Source organism: Phascolarctos cinereus, unplaced genomic scaffold (genome assembly GCF_003287225.1).
Source record: "Phascolarctos cinereus isolate Bilbo 61053 unplaced genomic scaffold, phaCin_HiC Scaffold_1;HRSCAF=81, whole genome shotgun sequence".
In the NCBI taxonomy this organism is placed as follows: domain Eukaryota; kingdom Metazoa; phylum Chordata; class Mammalia; order Diprotodontia; family Phascolarctidae; genus Phascolarctos; species Phascolarctos cinereus.
Window position 1 is genome coordinate 135597155 of NW_027555514.1, and position 19107 is coordinate 135616261.

The 19107-nt window shown below is 36.3% G+C and overlaps 1 protein-coding gene across 4 annotated transcripts in view; it reads left to right on the plus strand.

Annotated features, from left to right (window-relative positions):
- DOCK4 (dedicator of cytokinesis 4) overlaps positions 1–19107 on the plus strand; it is a 554933-nt gene that overhangs the window by 413115 nt on the left and 122711 nt on the right. For all 4 annotated transcript variants that reach the window (XM_020984638.2, XM_020984640.2, XM_020984641.2 and 1 more), the window contains exons 25-26: positions 597–731; positions 12642–12740. In XM_020984638.2, the coding sequence (XP_020840297.1) occupies positions 597–731; positions 12642–12740 (234 nt within the window). The remainder of the gene's footprint in view (positions 1–596; positions 732–12641; positions 12741–19107) is intronic.

Sequence of the window (19107 nt, forward strand, 5' to 3'; positions counted from 1 at the left end):
ACAGTGGGCATAGTGTATCTGCCCAATTTGGACGATTCCAGACATTGTGTTAGACCTGGCTTAGCTACATTATCTTTCACAGCACTGGCATATTTGGCCTGGCAGAAAGGCTCCAGGCTTCTTACAGAGGGCACAGTTGCCTATGTATCTCAATTGTTATGTATAGGGATTTTGTTGATAATTTTAAAGAACTGGTTCCCATTTCCCATTTCCTAAAACAGATTTCTAGGAGAGAAAAAATATATGTGTGTGTGTGTGTGTATGTGTATGTATGTATATGTATATGTATATGGTAAAAATGTGAAGTTTATTAATGGCACAATTTTAGTTGGCTTACCCCTACCTAGCTAACTGTGTAGCCTTGGGAAAATCATCTAACCTTTCTGGCTCTCTGTAGTCTCACCATCCATAAAACAAAGGAATTGAGCTAGATAATTTCCAATGTACTTTGTAGCTCTAAAATTTTATAATGCTCATTCTAAATTTGGAAAATCTGTTTTCCTGTTACTATTTAGAAAGGGAAATAGAAATCTATTGTTATTTTCATCACAAATACAATATATACATGTGTATATATTTACATTTTTTCTCTTTAGGAAAAATCTGTTCTGGAAGAAATAGATGTGATTGTGACCAGCTTGCTGGACATCCTTCTGAGAACCATATTAGAAATCACTAGTCGCCCTCAGCCATCCGGCTCTGCAATGAGGCTTCAATTTCAAGATGTGACGGTAAGATCATAAAAAAACAAGGAACATTGGGAAGAGAACAGTTTGTACTTGTTGGTGCTTTAGGTATTTTAAGGGTAGGTCAAAACTGGGTAATATAGGGAGAGATATCATGAATGAATTGTTTTCCTTTATAATGAGTAATATCATATGGTAGAGTATTTCCATAAGTTTTCAATAGGTTTAGCAAACCTGGAATGGATGTGCTAAAAGTTCAATAATTCTTTAATATTTTAAAATCCAAATTTGATTTTTTTTTTATTATTTTGCTTTCAGTAAATTTACTTGTCTTATAAGCCCACCACCAGATGGAAAGATTTTTTTTTTAAGTCACAAAAGATAAAAAATTACAGAGAAGTTGAAAAAGCATTGGATTGGGAATTCTGCCTTAGAAAGCTTTGCCACTGTAATTAGCTATGCTACTGTGACAAAGTCCACTAGCTTCTCTGATTCTGTTTCTACATCTAAAACTAAGGAGCTGGACTCTGTATTCTTTGGGGAACCTTTCAGCCCGAACATTCTCTGAATCCAGAAAATACACATATAACATTTTGTTGGACTTGTGATCTCCTCATACAGGTACTCTCTTTAGTGATACAGATTGTAACCCACATAGTTCTTTTCACTATGTGTATCTCTTGTCCATGTCCTCTTTAAAATCCCTCACAGAGGATCTATCTAGTGTACTGGGGAGGTCTGCCAGTAAATCTCTACATTGCATAGAAATCTGTGGCACACATGGCCAACTCAAAAATATAATTGAGAAATTGATATTAATATATTTTTTATATTTAAAACTCACCTTCATTTGTCAAAGATTTGGTCTGATCAAATTGGATCTTCACAGGAATATGATTATCTTAAACAATTCCAAAAGACTCATGATGGAGAATGCTATCTGCAACTAGAGAAAGAACTATGGAGTCTGAATGTAAATCAAAGCGTACTATTTTCACTTTTTTGGAGGTTTTTTCTTTCTCATGGTAATTCCCTTTTGTTCTTATTCTTCTTTCACAACATGACTAATATGAAAATATGTTTAATGTGATTGTTGATGTATGGTATGTATCAGATTACTTGCCATCTTACGGAGGAGGGAGGGAAAAAATTTGGAACTCAAAATCTTATAAAAGCGAATGTTGAAAACAGAAAAAAATAAATAAAAAATGAAAGATGAAAAACGAGTTTGGTTTTGCTTAAAAATATTGCTATGGGGCAGTGGATAGAGCACTGGCTCTGGATTCAAGAAGACTTGAGTTCAAATCCAGCCTCAAATACATAACACTACCTGTGTGACCCTGGGCAAGCCACTTAACCCCATTGCTTAGCCAAAACCAAACCAAAACAAAACAAATAAAACTACTGCTACAATAGATAGTGAAAAAAAAGTTTTTGCATACATCGATAAACATAACATTTTTCAAGTGTTATTTGTAAACATGTCTGCTCTTAATAGTATGCCAAGCACATCTTCTTAGAATTTACATTATCTAGAAATAAATCATTTAACCTCTCTGAGCCTCAATTTCCTTATCTGTGAAAATCAGGATTCAGATAAGATAATCTCTAATCTTCCTTCCAATTCTATTTCCTAGGATCCTGTGAAATATGCTTCCTTTGGTACTGTGTAAAAATCGCATTATTTTCCTACTGGAATATGAAATTTTGCTTTGACTTTAAATCACATTGGGTTTCAGAAGGTTGCTCAAGAAATGAACTATTGTTAACACTTCAGATCACCTACCTACTCTCTCAGAATTTAGCTTTAGCTGAGTGGGCAGAGTGATACAACTAAGCAGTATTAAACCTAGCTTTCCCACCTTTGTCATAGTGGGGAAGAGAAGAAAAGATCTTTCTTTTGGATTTAAAATAGAAGATATTATTGTGTACAAAGAAACAAAAAACAAAACCAGCTTAGAGAGAAAGTTGATTTCCCTTTAATATCATCTGGTGCCATTAGGGATCATCATGACTTTTTATAATGAGAGTATATCAGCTTCCTAGCAGTAGGCATTACTCTTAATCTTGAAAATCAAAAAGAACACAAGACAAGGTTTTTTTAAAATTTTAGACTTGAATAAAAAAAACACGTCATGTGCACAGCAGAATGTTAAGAGAGGATTCAAAATATATAGCAATACATTTCCATTTCAAGAAAGCCTATATATTAAGTACTATGTGTTGTGTAGCTGTCCATCTTTTCTTTGCTTCCTTGTAGGTTTTCTTTTATTCTCTGCTGTATACTTTTTACTTTGTTCTCTTTTAAGACAAGATTTTGTTAACCTCATAAAATTTTTGCACATGTCTGAAATAGCCAAAAACCTATGAGTAAAAAGGAGAAACCCATATATGTAAGCTTAATCCTAAGTCATTAAAAAAAATCAATTCACATTCAAATCATACAGCTTTGGAGGAAGGTAGTAGAAAGAATGCTGGACCACGTAATCTGAGGATCTGGGTTTAAATCCCTGTACTTTGATTTGCTAGCTGATTGTGAACAAGTCATGTAATCTCTTTTAATTTTCCTGCCCATAAAATGGGATTGTGCTACTGACCACACAGTGGGCTCATTGTAAGGAAAGTGCTTTGTATACTTGTCCAATGCAGTTCTACCAACTGGGGCCAAAATCCTAAATGTAACAAAAATGAGCTTTAAGCTGTAACAATGTAATAGATAGTACAAATTAAATGCCTTATAAAATGTGATGTGCCTAAAAAGAAAGCATGTGAGTGAGGAGAGATTTTTAAAAAAGAAAGGAGAAGACAGAGATGGAGTGCTAAGGATCCTTCCTAGCTGGGCCATGTAACATACTTAACTAGAAAACACACTGATCTATCTTTCTGAAGGGAAAACTCACTCAAGATGGAAAGAATGATTTTTTTCTAGGGAGTACAGATCTGTACCTTTAAAAAATGCATCCTTGATTGTATATCTCCTTAGACTTTTATCCATATTAATTAGTTTACAGTGAAAAAGATACCCTCTTCATTCAAAATAACTTCTCTTAGGCATGGAACATGTCAATTTCATTTTTTTCTGTAGAGAATAAGATTTGTTAATAATAAAAAATCCACTGCAATAAAAGTCCTATACTACATTTTATTACTTTATTATATTTTTACAAAACATGTACATGCATACATGTGAACACCCACCCACACACACACACCCCTACACCTTCCTCTCATAGGCCAGAACCATGTCAATATGGTACCATGAATACTGTGGCCAAGTTGAAGGAACTCTTTCAAATGTTACTTGTAAACATGTCCACTATTATATCTGTTTGATATCTGTTCAAAACAAAGCTCTGAAGCCACATTCTGTTTTTCCAAACCAGGGAACACATCAACTGAAAACAAAGGTCCTCAATTATACAGAATATCACAGTAAATGACAAGGAAAAATATTCTCAAATATAGAAGACTGCTTTCTCACAGATTCCAGTGCTATTGGCTGGAGAGGGAATACTTGTAGTCCAAGAATTTAATAATCTTATGATTGAGCCCCAGCTGGAAAACCTTGCTACTTCCCTGTAGAGCTACTGTTGCCAATTGCTGAGCTGCTTTCTCTCATGAGAAGCTTATCTATATTCTCCAGAGAGCTGCTGTTACAATCTAATATCTTTCAACTTAATTGTGGCTACTACTTGACTTCTTTTCTCTAAGAAAGCTGACCTATTATCTCAGAGCTATTTGAGTTCTTTTGTGAATCAGATCCACAGCCACTCCTAGGCAGCAGAGCAACAGCCTGGCAAACCAATTCATTCTATTTGGACCACTTTATTTCTACCTCAGTAAGAACTCCCTTAAGCCTACTTTATATTTGGGTTGGGGTGAGTAAATTCCTTTAAATTCCCATCATCCCCCAGGCCACTAATAGCAGATCCATTCAAATTACCCCAGAACTTTACTTAGCTACACTGGAGGGACAGTTAGTGTGTTTTGGCTTGCACTTCTTCAAATACACACAAATTACTTTCTACTCTAAACTAGAATAATAATAATAATAATAATATTTAAATCATACTTAAAGATTTATAAATAATTTGCTTCACAATTGCATTGTGCATGCTCTATGAGAAGGAGTAATGACAAAATATAGAAGACTCTGACACTACTGATATGGAGCCTACTGATTTGTGTTGTTCAGCCAAATTATAAGATAGGAAAGATGAATTGAAGGAAAATAAAGTGTTTTCCTTCCTATAATCAGCCACACCACAGATCCTGAGGAAAATGAGGCTTGTAAGAGTTAAACAATTTGCCCATGGTCACACAGCCCATAAGGGTCAGAAGTATGATTCAAACTTGGGGATTCTGAATCTTTTCGTTATGTTGCATTGCTTCTCTCACTTCTGTTATGAATCAAATTATGTTCTAAAAGGATTTAGTGACATGTAGTTACATCTTTTAGCATATGACATGGAAAAGTCTATAATGTGGGCATTATACTCAATGACCAGTATGACAATAAACTTTTACTGTATACCTGATTCTAGGTAATAGTAGCCTTATTTTTCAGTTTTAAAGAATTGTACTTTTCATTATTCTATCAACTATTCTTTAAATTTAAAAAAATTATCCCTCCAACTGGATTAAGTGCCCTTGTAATTGGTGCCTTTCAGTATTCTAATTGTACATGGATACAGATTTTATAAAAAAGCACAAATGGCTATTTGCTTCACACCCTCAAATAATTGGACTCTAGAGTTTCTTAGAATTTACAAATGCTTTTCTTTCTTTGCACATAATTCTCCCAGAAGGCCTTTTCAAATACAGTTGACTCGTCTCAGCATAGGTCATTTCTAGGACAGATGCTCATTTGCCTGAAGATTTCTTGCAATGTGGGCTTATGGCTTCCAAAAGTCTATCACATAAGAAAGTTTTTAAAAAAACAATTATTCTGCATATACAGAGACAGACAGACAAACAGATAGATGCAGTGTGAAAGTCGATATTGCATAGTAGATAGTAGCCTGACCTAGGAGTCAGAAAGTCCTCAGGTCAAGTCTTGTATCTAACACATAAAAGCAAGTAAGTTAACCCCATAGTACCCACAGAAAGATTTCTGTGACTCTTAAGTTACAGACCAGGTGCCAGTCTGAATTGGTGGATGTAGTTTACACACTGGGAGTTCCTTGCACAGATGAAATCACAAAACCACCCCCAGCATCTCTGTAATCTCTATTACACACACACACACACACACACACACACACACACACACACACACACCCACACGCCCCCCCCCCAAAATCTTTTAGTATTGAATCTATAAAAATAGGAGATGCATTGATAATTGCATTTGGGTTTTTAAAAAAATTATTTTAGCTACTTTGTATATTAAAGAACATCTATGCTAAAAATTAAGTGATTCTGTGCCAGGGAATATTATCTTCTCATATTATATATGTATGCATATATGTATTGCCAGTTATGTGGGCCTTGGATTGCTTATATTCATATTTTTCTATAATCTAGTGAAACTAAAAAATCTAGTAGTAGAGATAAATTTTTCTACTCTCCTTTATTAAATGAAGATTAACAAAAAGGATGATAACTTTTTAAAAATGAAAATTATCATTAGAATTGGATTAGGATGGAAGGAATCAGGAAAGGTTTGGTCACAGTCTCATGCGATTTAGAGCTGGAAGGGTCTTTAGAGGTCATCTAGTTCAATTCCTCCTTAACCCTTCCCCCACCCCTTTCCTACCTCAACTAATCTACAGGTGAGGAAATCAGTTCCAGAGAAGTTGAGCAATTTTTCTAAGATCATTCAAAGTTTGTGGCTCTCAGGGATTTTGATGATGGGGAAATCAGATGCAGATGGAGATTTTCTTTCCAATATACTGGAGACCCTAAAGATATAGCTTGAGAAAAAGAATGTCTGTCATATTTCTGTTCATGAGCCTGTTTGCTTATCTGAAAATCTAGTCCATCATGATGAGTTTAACATTCTAATGATGTCAGAATTGAACCAGTCACTTGATTTCAGTTCCAGTACTCTTCCCATTCTTCCTCATTATATGATCTTAAAGGTTTTTGAGCACCTAAATAAAACTAATTAATAGTGGTATTGAGAGTGAGATTGGCATAATTACATTAGAATTAATTTATCTATATGAATATACTACCTTTCTTCTAGTTACCTAGGCACAAAATAGTAGACTCCTCTTTGACTCATTTTTCCTTCATTCCTAATTTCTAGTTGTCAAGTATTATTCTACCTCTACAGGGTTTTTCCATCTTCTCCCCTTGTATCTATTTTCATTGCCTTCATGACCTCACCCCTGGACTTTTGTAGTAGCTTCCTGGCCTCCTACCACAACTTGCTGGAGAATAGCTCTAATCAAAGCACTCTTTCACACATACCACCCTCAAAAACCTTCAGTAATCTCTCTTTGCTTACAGAATACAGCCCAAACTCCTCATTCTGTCATTCAGTGTTTTCCCCAATATGGCCCTAACCTACCTTTCTAGACTTACCTCTTAATATCCCCCAAAAATAATAGTCCAAGATCTGGCCAAATTTTGTTCTACTTTTCAAAGTGGTCCCTAAGCATAACTAATGCTTTCCCTTCTAACCCTCATTTGATCATATAATTTCTTATTCCATGCATCTCCTTCTCCAGCTATTGAAATATTATTCAAGCTTTAAAAACTGGTTCAGTTACTTCCTTTCTAATAAAGCACTATTCTTTACCTTGCCCAACGAACCAGATATGATATATCTCTCATCTAAGTGCCTTTAATATATTATACTTCTCGGAGCAGCTAGGTGGCACAGTGGATAGAGCACCAGCCCTGGATTCAGGAGGACCTGAATTCAAACCTGGCCTCAGACACATAACACTTACTAGTTGTGTGACCCTGGGCAAGTCACTTAACCCCATTGCCTAGCCAAAAAAAATACCAAAAATAAATAAATAATATATATATATATATATATATATATATATATATATATATATATATATATATATATATATATATAATATTTTTTTTTCTTTATCATTTTCTGCTTTTTTTGTAGCTGTCTTAACTCCTCTACTAATTCTTAAAGACAAAGACTTTGAATTAGTCGTTATAATTGATGTCACTTGATTAACTCTTCTTGTGCTTATATCATAAGGCAAATTAATCACAATGTCCATAATTTTTAAAAATAAGGGCATAAAAATGAGTAAAGAAATCTGTAGACCTATATGCCTGTTTGTAAAATTTCTGTAATCCATGTTCCCAGTGCATTTCAGATTGTAAAATATTTGTGTTTTCAGTGCAACCTCCTTGCTCACTAATCATTTATCCTCCTCTAATTAGAGCAATAACATTCAAAACAATACAAGCATGATAGAAAAAACCATCAGTGTAAACTGATTCTAGATTTACAGAATTGCAACTTAATTGGAATTTTTCCTGCATCTGTATTTAAGTGCATAAGTGTGATTTTTGAAAGAAGACAGAATGAGCACCCTAAAAAATGTGAAAAGTTTGAATGAGAAAGATAAGGTGGTCCATTGTTTTTTGTCATAGCTACTTCAGTGATCCATGGAAGATGACTTTCTTCTAGTTGACTGATAATCACCTATTGCCCTAAATTATTATATTCAATAAACTTTGTCATTTTAATATTATGGAAAACCTTTAAAAGAGAACATTAGTAGTTGGCATATATTTGAAATCAATAAAGTGATATGTCCTTTACCATGTCTTGGAATTCATCAGACTGAGTGCTTTACTGAGCTTTGTTGGGCAAATAATTTCATGAAAAAAATGTCCTGTCTTTAGGTCCCCAGCCCTAGAACTTAGGAGAGAGCCCTGGCTGGTCAAAATTGACATGACTTTGTGACTTTTGAAAAGTTTTAGATATATAATTTTGGGGTAATTATTTTATTAATAATGGTAGAATATTACCAGTATTACCAATAAAATGGGTTAGTGATATTTTCTAATGCTAAAGACCAGTCATGGTGGTAGGCTGTTTATGTGCCCTTGGCAGAGTAAGTGTTCCTGAGGGTGGCAATCAACTTTGACTGGTTAACAATTAATGAGAGAGAATGAATATTACAATGAGAAATGAACCTATTATAATGAGGAGCTGGGGGAATGTAACTTTGATCATGTCGTTTACCTCTAAATCACCCCCAGCCTTGGGAGGAAATATAGGAAATAAAATCTATATCCCCACCCAAGCTTGAACAGAAGACTATGGGTCATAGTTTCACCTTAGATCAAATTCCTTGTAAGTTTGGGTGGGATACAAATACCTTGTTTGAGAAGAATGTTAAACCTATCCTTCAGAGGCTGAGCCTTAAATTGAGGACTTTAGAAAAAGGGGGAGAACTCTGGATCTCCCCAAATTATTGGTTATTACTACTCATTTTCTCAGTTGTACATAGGAAGAGCTGATCACTAAAGTAACTAAATCTTAAGCCATCTAAAAATGCATATGCCACAGCTAAGATCTTGAATTATACTTAGAAAAAATACGTTAAAAAATAGAATACAAAATACTCTTAAAAAAATAAATTCTTTATTCCACTTAGAAGTCAAGCTATTTTGTTTAATAACAGCTGAATCTTCTAGATGGTCTTCAGGGAATAGCCCTGCTTAGCCCATGTCTTACTAGTCTTACCTAGAGATTACTATGACAAGGACCAGTTTTTGAAAGGAGGGGTCATCCTCTCCAAAAGACATATTCAGAAAAAGGCAGTTTTGAGTCATAGCTGTTAAATAACATTCCTGAATCAGCTGTGAATATCTAGCATTTATATAGCACTTTAAGGCTTATACCTATATTATCTCATTTTATCCTTACAACAACCCTGTGAAATAGGTGCAATTATCCCCATTTTATAGATGAGGAAACTGGATCTCCAGAGGTTAGGTGAATTGCCCAGGATCACACAGCTAGTGTACCTACATCAGTGGTAGGATTTCAACTCAGGATTTCCTGACTCCAAGTATATCAATCTATGCCTCCTAGTTGCCATTAGCTACCATTGTAAATGTAGAGTCTGAGAACTTCAAGGACAGTAAGTCATTTTTTCAGTTATGTCTGGCTTTTCATGACCCCATTTGGGGTTTTCTTGGCAAAGATACTTGGAGTGGTTTGCGATTACCCTCTCCAGCTCATTTTACAGATGAGGAAATTGAGGCAAATAGGGTTAAGTGACTTGCCCAGGGTCACCCGGCTAGTAAATTTTTGAGGCCAGATTTGAACTCAGGAAGATAAGTCTTCCTTACTCCAGGCCTGGCACTCTATCCACTGTGCCACCTAGCTGCCCCATTCCTCTTGAAATTAGCAGCAAATATATTAGAAATGTTTTCATTTGCCTACTTACATAGCCATCATTTTATACAGAGTGAGTTCAGATCAATTTTCATTTGTCAAGTTCTTACATCAGCCATGATTTATTTTGCTAAAGAAACAGCATGTTGAGTAACACCATACTTAAGGCATTGAAGCTTCATATACTTTACACATTGATTGCCTTCAAAAATATATAAAAGAAGAGCAGGAGAACAGACCTCCTTCAGATCAATCACCTGAGACCAGAGTCTGCTCTCTGTAGCTTCTTAAGGTCCCCCCATCCTTAGAACAGGTCCACCCTATGTTACCATATACTTGCCTCAATGGCTGACTGAGCACATGCCTCAAAGAGATTGTCCTAAAGGGTCACCACATCAGTAAAAACAGAAACAGAGCCATTGGTCCCAGTCAGTTTTTTTCTGAGGATGACAAACGTTCTAATACCACCCTGTACTTCTAAAAGGACTGCTGATTTGCACATACCAATATGTTCTCTTGCACAGTCTCGCTCTCTCTCTGGGAATATGTCAGATCAATAAAACAATCCTTTAACAATGAATGTGTTATTATTTCACCTCCTTATTCTTGGTATGGTATTGTGCCACAGAATGCAAGGCCGTAGAGGGCAGATGGTGGGTGGAAAGGGAGAGAGCTAATTTGGGCTTTTGATACCATCTTTCAAGATGAACATACTTAGAAAGGATGGATCTATTATTTTTTGAGAAAAGAGATACGATAAGTTATTTGGAATTCACCTACCCATCAACCTCAAGTGTCCAAACACAATGAGAACCAAGAATTCAATTGAAACATTTTAAAGCACCTACTAGATGCAAGACAACATGTGAGGTGTTAGATATAAAAAGACAAAAGGGAAACAATCTCTGACCACAAAGAACTTCCATTGTACTGGCATGGAGAGTAGTGGGAACTGGGAGGAATAAAAAATAATAAAAAAGACTTCTGAGAACTTGCAAAAACAAGAAGGTCCATATATTTTGATTCATTTTTGTTTTGAATTCATAGGAAAGCCCTTCAGGACCTCGTCAAGACCAGGGCTTCTTAAATTTTTTCCACTCAAGACCCCTTCAGCACTTCTTAAACTGTGGGTCACAACCCCTTATTGACTTACTTTGGGCACAGTTATGAACTTGATTTTCTGGCTAACAAGTTCATAACAAATCATAGAGAAAGACATGGTACAGCTAGAGATGGGGCTGAGATTCACTGAGAATGTCAGGAAATGAAGTCAGTCCAGGAAATGCAGTGTTTAAAGCAAAAGAGGACACAGGCCACCTATAAAAAGCTCATGCAAGAATTCAAAAAGCATAGGAGTTTGGGGACATTTCATATAGGGACAAAAAGTCTGATACTCTCTGGCTGTCTAGCCCCTGAGACCATCATTGTGTTATAGCACAGTGTAACCACTGCCATTACCAGATGTTACACAGGTACCCATATAATGTAAACTGACCAAAAAGAAAGGCCTCTCATGTGTTGAGTTGATTCTCTGTTAAAGTATTTGTGTGAAGACATACACAAGAGGCAAGTGGGAAAAGAAATTGTGAATGACTGGTGATCTCTTCCTATGGAAGGACACCCACATCATTATGATCACAGATCCACTGAAGAAGAAGAATTATAATGAGTTGAAGTTATCAAGAAATTGTTTGACTATGCTGTGTCTTCTATTTAAATAGGCAAAGATGTTTATAACCCATTTTTGGAAGGATTTTCATAAAAATATTAATACTTTTTAAAACCCTGGTACTTCACGGGGAAGTGGCAATCTTCATTTAATGGAAAATATCTCATTTTTTGATGATTCCAGTCGTTATTTTAACTCCTTATGGCTAGGCAGGCTGTCACTAGGGCTAGTCTGCTATTTAAGAAGGAATCCCTAGAGATAAATTTATTTTTACCAAATACTCTTAGTTTACTCTGAATCTCAATAGGTTTAAGTGAAGTAGATGTTTACTCCTTACAATGAGAAAAGAATAACTGTCTATGAGGTTGTAAACCCTAATTTAGATTAGGAATTCTTAACATTTTTGTGTCATGGACCTGTTTGGTGTGCTGTTGAAGCATATGGGTCCCTTCTTAGAATAATGTTTTTAAATGTATAAAATAAGATACACAAGTTTACAAAGGAAACCAATTTAAATACAGTTATCAAATATTTTTTAAAAGATTCACAGACCCCTAGTTAAGAAAATTTCAATTTCAATTTACTAGGCTCATTCCTACGATATCACTTCAGGTTGTATTACATGCTAGGGTACTTTGTGTTTTTAAGTTTTCCAAGGTACATTTAAGGAGAATATGGACTATTTCAAAACTATAATCATTTATATAGTGCCCTATTTTACAAAAGCTTTACAAAAGTCGTCTCATTTTATCCTTTAGCCCTGAAGGCAGGTCTGATTCTTATCCCCATTTTACAGCTGGGGAAACTGAGTCTTAGTGAGGCTAAGTGATTTGCCCATGGTCATACAGTTGGGAAATATCTTCAGCCAGATGTGAATTCAAATTTTCTCGACTTCTGGTTCTCCTGAGTGGAGAGCTTTGCTGTAATATATGATTTCTCTTTTAATTAGGGGGAGTTTGTTGCCTGCCTCCTGTCCCTGTTACGACAGATGACAGACAGACATTATCAACAGCTTCTTGATGGCTTCGGCACAAAGGAAGAACTAAGGGTAAGTGACTCTTTTGACATTTCTTTTCTCTCTTCAATATCTCTCTTTGTTCTCTCTTTTCCCCTTATTATAATTAAAGAAATATTGTTTAGGCTTGATGATGTTAAAAATCTGAGGTGTTTCTCAGCAGATAGGGATAGGAGTATTTAATCAGTAGTGTAAACTTTTTAATTTACGTTGGCTTTTGGGGATTCTGGGAGGGGAGTGAAACTCACTCTTGTTTCTGTGAAGTGGCCTTGGGAACACTTGTCCTTGCTAGAAAATAGAAAGGACAAGCTAAAGAAAATATCTTCTTTCTTTCAAACAAGGGACTGTAGACCACAGTATCATTGACAAGTTCCAGAGCCTACTCTCATGGGTAATTTGGGTTGTATTTCATATCCTTTGCCACCTAAGGTCTAATCAATATGATGTGTTAGTCTGACAGTTTGACATTAAACACCACAAATTTCAAGTTGTTTTAAAACAAAAACAGTCTTTTTATGTGACTTGGACAATATTTTGTTTTTTCTCTTAATGTCCACTAAAACCTTGTAGGCTCACAGATTCTCTTTAGTGACCAGAATTGTTGGTAATTTTCTACCCTTCTTTACATTCATTTCACTGTTCTGTTAGCTATCCTTACTTGTCTAGATAAGTCAGTATGTCGGATTGACAAATATTCTGCTTGTTGATGGATTAAGTACTCTGGTCTACCTTGGCAGTGGAGAAACTTGCCAAATATTACAGAAGAAAAGGGCTGTAGAGCTCATCTGGCAGGGAAGAAGGAGGCAGAAACCAACACTTGGCATTTTATCAGTTCAGAACAAGCATAGCCCCTTACTTTAAAAAGTGTGTTTTGAATATGTGCTGAGAAAGGGCACTAGATCTGTATCACACATTTATCTCTCATTTCTAATACTATGGATTAACAGACATTTGGGGTAACTACAGAAGAATATTTCAGTGATATCTGTGCTGTTTGGGAGCTCTTGACTAATGAAGCACAAAGCAGATGAGGATAATGCCTGATGCAGAGACTGCTAACGGATGCAAAAAGCAAGACGTGTGTGTGCATGTGTTTCCTCTAAGCTCAGAGTCAAGAATTGAACATGTGAATTTCAAATGTGCCTCTGGAAACATGGAAATCTGAATTTCTCAGATGGAGGTGACATGCAGCGGCATTCATTGAATTCCTCATCTGCAACATTATTTGTGCTACCAAAGTTGTAAGCTCCAGGAAGATGATGAGAGTAGAGGCATTTATGAAACACCTATTACATACCAAGAATTGTGCTAAGTGCTCAGGATACAAAGAAGGGGCAAAAACAGTCCCCTTCCTCAAGGAGCTCACAGTCTAATGGGAGAGACAACATGCAAACCACTTTGTGCAAACAAGATTATAGGCAAGATACACTGCAGCTAATCTCAGAGGGAAGGCAGAAGCATTAAGGGGGACTGGAAAAGCTTCTTGCAGATGATGGGATTTGAATTGAAACTTGAAAGAAGCCACAAGACAGAGACGAGGAGGGAGAATTCCAGGTATAAGATACAGCCAGTGAAAACACTCAGAGATGAGGAAGAGATTTTATCTTACACCTTTATACCTCTTCCAGTGCCCACAAGAGTGTGCTATATATAGACAGTAGGAACTTCATGTATATTTGATGAATTGAATTGCCCTTGTTAAGCATTACATTTTAATGGAAGAAAGATATGCCTGTGTATTTTTATCAATCAGCAAGCAATTGAATTGTTTTAATAATAATAGCTAGCATTTATATGAGCACTTTAAAGTTACAGACGTGTGTATGTATGTATGTAAAAATCTCTTTTTATCCTGACAACAGTCATTTAAAGTAGATGCTGTCATTATCCCCATCCTCCTGATAAGGATACTGAGGCTGAGAAAGGATGGTGGGCATCTTAGATCTTCCTGACTTCAAGCCCACCCTTCTATCCACTGTACTACCATCTTACTGCCTGATTATGATGTTCTAAGCAGTGGGCATATAAAGACAGAAATGAACAGTCCCTATTCTCAAGAAACTTATGTTCTAACATGGAAAGCAACATGTACATATGTAGGTATATATTAAACATGCAAAACAGATACACAGTAACCGTAGCTGAGAAGGCACTAACAGCCATAGTAGGGCAGGAGAGATAGATAAGGGAAGGCCCCTGATAGCAGTGATGTTTGAGTTGATTCTTGAAGGGACAACAAAGTTCAGAGGACTGGAGGGTGGGCCTTCCAGACATGTGCCAGTGCAAAGGCATAGACATGGGAAATAGAGCACTAGAATAGCAATTTGGACAATATGGTGGTATCATAGAATACATGAGAGGGAAAGGGAGGGGGGAGAGGAGAGGCAGGGGAGAAACGTATAAGAAAACTGGTAAGGTAGGATGCAACCAGATTTTGGGAAGAGCTTTAAATGCCAAACAGAGAAATTTATATTTGATTCTAAAAATAAGAGTGAGCCAATGGCATTTTAGTAGGGAGGTAACACTATCGGACTTGTATGTGCTTTAGGGAAAATGACTTTTATGGTTCTTTGGAGGATAGAATGAAATGTGAAGAGACTGAGACAGGGAGACCAAATAGGAGACTGTGGCAATAGTCACAGCAAAAGTTGATACAGGACTGACCCAGGATGGTGGCTGCTGTGAAATGTGTCAAGAAAAGGTGAGGTATCTGAGAAATATTGCAGAGATAGAAATAAAAGATTTGGCAACAATACGTGAGATGAAAGTAAGAACTTGAGGGTGACACTGACATTGAAAACCTGAGTGACTGAAAGGATGGTGATGGCTTTGATAGGAATAGGAAAGTTTGGAAGAAGGGTCACTTTTTGAGGCAATAAAATAACTCTCTTTTGAACATGTTGAGTATGAGCTAGCTATAAAGCATCCAGTTTGCAATATCCAATAGGCAGTTGCTTTTTTCAGACTAGAGTTTAGGAGAGAGCCTGGGCTATATAAAATATATATATATATATATACATATACACACACACATACATACAGAGAGAGAGATCAGGAAGTCATCTATATGGAAATGTAAAATATATTTTATATATATATATATATATATATATATAAAATATATTATATACACACACACACACACACACACACACACACACACATACAGAGAGAGAGATCAGGAAGTCATCTAGATGGAAATGTTAATTAAGTTATAGGAACTGATGAGGTCAGCAAGTGGAAGAGTGTTAGAAAAAAGAGAAGATCACGCAATGGAACTTTGTGAGTCTATTCACAGTTAGTAATATGGATGAGGACCCAGAAAAGGAAACCATGAAGGAACATTCAGAAAGATAGGAGGAGCACCAAGGAAGCATTTTGATGAAAACCCAGGGAGGAAAGTATGGTCAGAAAGAGAAGGTAAGCAGTAGTGTCACAACTTACAGAGAAGTCAAGAAGTATAAGAATTGGGAAAAGGTCATTAGATTTGGCATTTAAGAGATCACTGATAACTCTGAAGAGAACAGTTTCAGTTGAGTGATGAGATCAGAAGCCAGATTGTCAAAGGTTTAAGAGTACAATATAACACTCTTTTACATATTTCTACAGATTGGGAATGATGTTGAAAATAGCAACAAAGCTTAAGTTGAAAGAAATGACCCAGTAGACTAATATATTGCTTTTGAATGCTTTAACATACCCACTAACAAGAATAATGTATGTTATAAGCTCTGAATAAAGGTATGTACTTTTCTCATTCCAGGCAACCAACAGAACTTTCTCCCAAAACCAATTATGATGATTTCCTCCTCAGTGTTAATTTTCACATACATCTGGAAGAAATCTATAAAAGTGCTATATATGCCTTCACCACTTGAATCATGACTCCTGTGTGTAGGTTTGCTGCAGAGAATAAAAAAAAATCTTTTAAATACTCAGCAACCCTGATTGTTATAGCCATTTTCACTATGAATAATGGAGATATTTAACAAGTATTTCTGAGAAATGAACATTCAAAAACAGTCAAAAGTAGTTGTGGGAACTCAGTACATTGACAATAATAAAATTGGAAGTTTTTATTAAGTTATGGGAAAATGCAAATTAGAGATTTTGCAAGTTAAATGCAAATTTTATAGCAAAAGTTATTCCTGCTACATGTGTATGGGGAAAAAAGCCTATGAGTTTTAGTGGATTTTAATATCATTATGAATCATTAATATATGTCATGGCTGCCAAAAAAATACTAATGTAATCTTTTAGTCTCCAGTAAGAGAACCATAGTCGAGGCAGCTAGGTGGCGTGGTAGATAGAGCACTGGCCCTGGAGTCAGGAGGACCTGAGTTCAAATCCGGCCTGGACACATAATACTTCCTAGCTGTGTGACTCTTGGGCAAGCCACTTAACCCTAATTTCCTCTCTCTAAAAAAGAGAGAGAGAAAGAGAGGGAGGGAGGGAGGGGGGAGAGAGAGAGAGAGAGAGAGAGAGAGAGAGAGAGAGAGAGAGAGAGAGAGAGAGAGAGAGAGAGAGAGAGAGAGGGAGAGAGAGGGAGGGAGAGAGGGGGAGGGAGAGAGGGAGGGGGAGGGGGGGAGAGGGGGAGGGAGGGAGAGGGGGGGGGAGGGAGGGAGGAGGGGGGGGGAGGGAGGGAGAGAGGGGGAGAGACAGAGAGAGAGAGCCATAGTGTCCCAAATGATAGAGGTTATGATTTCTGTCTGTACTCTGCTCTATGGAGTTTGGTGTTCAGTGCTACATATCATATTTCATGAAGAACTTGATAGTCTAGAAGATACCTAGAATGGCTTAGCCAGAATGGTACAAAAGTCTGTAGAACATGATATAAGATTAAAGAAACTGTTTAATTAGGAATGTTTAATTTGGAAAATTGAGTATTTGGGGTGGGAGGAGAATGGGGAAAACCATGAAAGCAAGTTATTTGAAAAGTTAGACTATGGATATCATGTGGTCATCATATATTCTACTTGGGCCCAAATGGCAGAAAGAGGAGCAGTGGGTAGAAATAGCAGAGGTATGGGTCAAAGTTCAATGTAAGGAAAAATTTCTTAAAGTTTAGAGCTATCTAAAAGTGGGATGGGCTCCTTTAGGCTGTGGTGGGTTCCACATCACTGGAAGTATTCCAATAAAAGTGGGGTGACTACTTGTCAATAATGTGGAGAGGATTCCTGCTAAGGTATAAGTTGGAGCTAGATGTCCTGTCACATCCCTTCCAACTGTGAGATTCTGTGATTTTGTGATACTTATTTCTCTCATGTGGTTATTATTAACAAGTAACACAGAGACAGGATAACAAAGGTGTCAGCTCTCAAGCAAAAAAGACACTAAGGAGTCTAAGAAAATAGTGTCCAACCTACAAACTTATTGTGTCCTAAAAGTTTCAAAAATTTAATAGGAATTTAGTGAGCTTATACTATGTGTCAGATTCTGTGTCACATGCTAAGAATACAAAGACGTAAATGAAATAGTTCCTGCCCTCAAGGAACTACTTGTGTGTAACTTGTTTACTTAGGATCCAAAATGCATTTTTCTATAGAAAGAATGATGATGAAATTTCCAAACCAATCCATGAAAATCCACTTAACCTTTGAGGAGTTAAAATACTTCAAGACTTCTTTAAGAATTCAATAGTGTGGAGGAAGAACATTCCAAGCATGTTCCAGGGTAAAAGCCACAGGTGTGAGAAATGGAACATTAGGACCCTCAAATAGGATGGTATGTCTGTTCCATGAGTGTATTAGAGAGAGAGAGAGAGTGGTCTTTTGAAGTAAATTAGTTTAAAGAACTGTACTTTTGAACTGGGGACACAGTGGATAGAGTGCCAGCTCTGAAGTCAGAAAGACTCATCTTTGTAAGTTCAAATCTGGCCTCAGACACTTACTAGACACAAGTCACTTCACCTTGTTTGCCTCAGTTCCTCATCTATAAAATGAGCTGGAGAAGAAAATGGCAAACCACTCCAGTATCTTTACCAATAAAGCCTCAAATGGGGTCAGAAAGAGTTGGACAAGACTGAAACAATTCAACAACTTTTGAATTGAGCTACAGTGGGAAAATATACATACTAAACAAACATACTACATACATAGTAAAAAAAACACATGCTAAACAAAACCTAAAGGAAATAAAGTTGGATAAGGAATAGTTTAAATTTTATTTTCTTGAATACTAGTACTTAAGGGAAAGTAAGCTTAATTAGAAGAGGATGAGGAAGTAATTGAGACTTCTGTAGTAAATCTGAAGGAGATTTGGAGACACTTTCAAGGAATTTAGAGGTTAATGGCATTGATTCTTTTGTCTAATTAAATTTCACAACTATCAGCTCTTACTTGAAACAGGTATATTGCTAGCACTATCCTTGTGCTTCTTGCCCTTAAATAGGGTCTTTTTT